The sequence below is a fragment of the Sinocyclocheilus rhinocerous genome, unplaced genomic scaffold, assembly GCF_001515625.1.
Source record: "Sinocyclocheilus rhinocerous isolate Xijiao unplaced genomic scaffold, SAMN03320098_v1.1 scaffold3238, whole genome shotgun sequence".
In the NCBI taxonomy this organism is placed as follows: Eukaryota; Metazoa; Chordata; class Actinopteri; order Cypriniformes; family Cyprinidae; genus Sinocyclocheilus; species Sinocyclocheilus rhinocerous.
In genome coordinates, this window is record NW_015627914.1 from 43,455 (window position 1) to 46,576 (window position 3,122).

At 38.9% G+C, this 3,122-nt stretch overlaps 1 protein-coding gene across 1 annotated transcript in view; it reads right to left on the bottom strand.

The window, feature by feature from the left end:
* LOC107737040 (NACHT, LRR and PYD domains-containing protein 3-like) overlaps window positions 1-1,938 on the bottom strand; it is a 7,066-nt gene extending 5,128 nt beyond the window's left edge. The window contains exons 1-2 of the mRNA XM_016548442.1: window positions 1,184-1,938; window positions 851-1,024 (exon numbers count right to left, since the gene is read on the bottom strand). Coding sequence (XP_016403928.1) covers window positions 851-1,024; window positions 1,184-1,878 — 869 coding nt within the window. The 5' untranslated portion in view covers window positions 1,879-1,938. The remainder of the gene's footprint in view (window positions 1-850; window positions 1,025-1,183) is intronic.
* Window positions 1,939-3,122: the final 1,184 nt, after the last annotated feature.

Sequence of the window (3,122 nt, forward strand, 5' to 3'; positions counted from 1 at the left end):
TTCCAGCTGCTGTGAGAAAAGGCTATAAACGATCGGCCACCTGCAGGATCCTCACATGCGATAGCCTAGTAGCCGGGACAACTTCTTTATGTTTACAGACGTGACGTAATGACGCAGTGCCATGCTCGAATTTTCCGAGAAAACCTACCCATACCACTCAAATGAGAAAATATTATTATAAACTAACCGTTGTGAATCGGGCTAAAGTAAGGCTCTAGTTTTGAACACTGGCTGGTTATGTACTTGCTCAAATATTGATTTCAGATCATTTTTAACCAAAAAAAAGTTACCAACCTGCACAACAAAGCCATCTTTACCCCTGGCATTAACATGTTTTATGCATTTGGATCTTTCTTGATTTTTCTTTATTTTCAAGCAACATCTCGCATCCTTGCTTAAGATGCAGGTGTTCACGTAAAAAATAATAATAAATTGAATGTCAAATATATGACATATATTTCTCTCTCTCTCTCTCTCTCTCTCTCTTTCATATTGAACTTAATTCATTATATCAGCCTAGACATGAATGGTTTGGATTAAATCACTTATGGTCACCAGACTGTATATTTAACTTTCCTGATTTATGAATTGCCAGAAGGAAGAGTCTCCAACATGGGATCACAGTAAACATTATGTGTTTAGAAATCTTTCTGGCAATAATTGAATCCTACCATCAGCCTAGTTCAAGAGAGATGGGGAGCAGTTAACATCTCAACTGCTGCCCTTATCGAGGGCAAATTAATGGAATCTTCTAAATTCTTTAAAAGGAAAGCAGACTAATCATTACAAGATATTAGACATGGACAAATCTATCAGAGATAAGACACGTAAAAATAGTACTACTAGAAACCTCAGTATCTGCAGCTGAGAGTTTGGACTCTTCAGTCCATCAGAGAGCAGCTTCACTCCTGAATCCTGCAGGTCATTGTTACTCAGATCCAGCTCTCTCAGGACAGAGTTTGAGGATTGTAGAGCTGATGACAAACTCTTACAACACTGAGCAGTGATATTACAGCCAGCAAAACTATGGGATATAATCAAAAATATGTTACTTAAACTTTAATCTCAGTTAAGCATTTTCAAACACAATAGTCTATTTATTATTTATAAAGATATCAATGTACAATACAATGTACTGCAAATAAATTTGAAAGTGACATGTGGTTGAGAATTTAACACTCACTGGGCTTTTGTGCAGTTGATCACAGCTGCTATCAGTCGTCTTCTCCCCTCATCTGATGTGTTGTATTTCTTGAGGTCCAGCTCATCCAGCCCCTCCTCTGACATCTGAAGCATGTAGGCGATTGTTGAGCAGTGAGCAGGAGAGAGTTTCTTCTCTGAGTGTTTGTCTGATTTCACAAACTCCTGAATCTCTCTGGACAGAGTCTGATCTTTCACTTCCAGCAGACAGAGGAACAGATTGATGGATCTTTCAGTGGAGAGTCCATGTCCATCTTTGATCTTCTCTTTAATGTACTGTGTGGTTCTCCTGATGCTCTCTGAGCTGTTCTCTGTGTGTGTCAGTAGATCCTGTAAGAGTCTCTGATTGGACTCCAGTGAGACGCCCAGCAGGAACCGCAGGAACAGATCCAGATGACCATTCTCACTCTCTAGGGCTTTATCTACTGCTCTTTTATGCAGGTTATGCAGTGAATCTAAACATGCTTCTGTAGTGCTGCTTATGTGGTAGTAAAACACATAGAAAGCAGCAAGAAACTCCTGAACACTCAGATGGATGAAGCTGTAGACTTTCTTCTGATGAATCACAGATTCCTCCTTAAAGATCTCGGTGCAAATCCCAGAATACACTGAGGCGTCAGTGACGTCTATGCCGCTCTCAATCAGGTCCTCCTCATAGAACATCACATTGCCCTTCATCAGCTGTTTGAAAGCCACTTCAGCAAGTTTCACAATCACTTCTCTGTTGGACTGCAGGAGTTTCTCAGTGTCACTGCAGGAAATTACCTTTCCCATAATAATAATTTGTCCATAGAGCACTCACGGTATTACTGCTAAGGTTCAGAACAATAAAAAGCAAATCCGATACAGTACAACTGCAGCTCAATGAATCCAGACAAGCTAGATGCTAGATGCTAGCAGTTTCTGGTCAGTGTTTGGGTGTGGCTGTTTCATTTACATTCTTTATACTGGTTTATGTCAAACAGTGTTGCAGACAATGTTTACAACAGTTTAGTATTTTAAATGTTCGTGTGGTAATTTCAGATGGAGTGGAAGTGCTTTTGTACTCTTGTCGATTGATTTAACCACGCTTGAACAACAGTATAAGTGAAAGTAGGCCGCATCGTAAGAGAATAAACAATAATTGGTTCACTGTGCTCTGTGTACATACAACAACCATCTCTGTACATTAAACAGTGTCCTGGTAGAATAGTAGAATAGTATGTTTAGCCAGTTTTCTTCGAACGTTCGTCGTCACAGAATCCAGGATGTAAACAGAGTTATACAAGACGGCTTTGATACCAGAATAATTATTCATGTTATATGTGTGTATATATGAATGCAAAGCAAACCTCAAATAGCAGCACAGGTTTATATATGATTGGATGTTTACAAGAACATTCATTAATAACTTACCATGTAATACGCGGCCGTTTGAATATTCAGGTTCAAGAATGACGACGCTGTTTGTTTTTTGTTTTTTTACTTTCACTTTCGTTCTTACTCACATGAAAGAGTCTGGCGCAGCTTCCTAACATTGTCACGTGAATCACAGAGCAGTTTTAAGCTGCTTTATGTAGCTTAACAAATACAGTATGAATAGAAATTGTTGCCAGTCACCACTACATTAAATCTGACCTTATTTAAAACTGTCATGTTCAAAACATGGGAAGTACATTGTGAGAGACAGATAACAAACCTGTTGAGATATATGACCACTGTGGCAAACACATTTAAAATGTCAGTAGCACATCTTTTCTGGTAGGCATTATCTATCAGGATGGGCTGCTTCCGTATTTTGTGAGGTATGATAAACCAAGGGTCCTATCCACACCACAAAGTACATTACTATAGAAATGATGTGGGGTAAAATATGGCAAAAGAAGAATCAAATGTGTTTGGGTTGACAGATCAGCTTTATGTTAGTGATGTGATTCAGCATT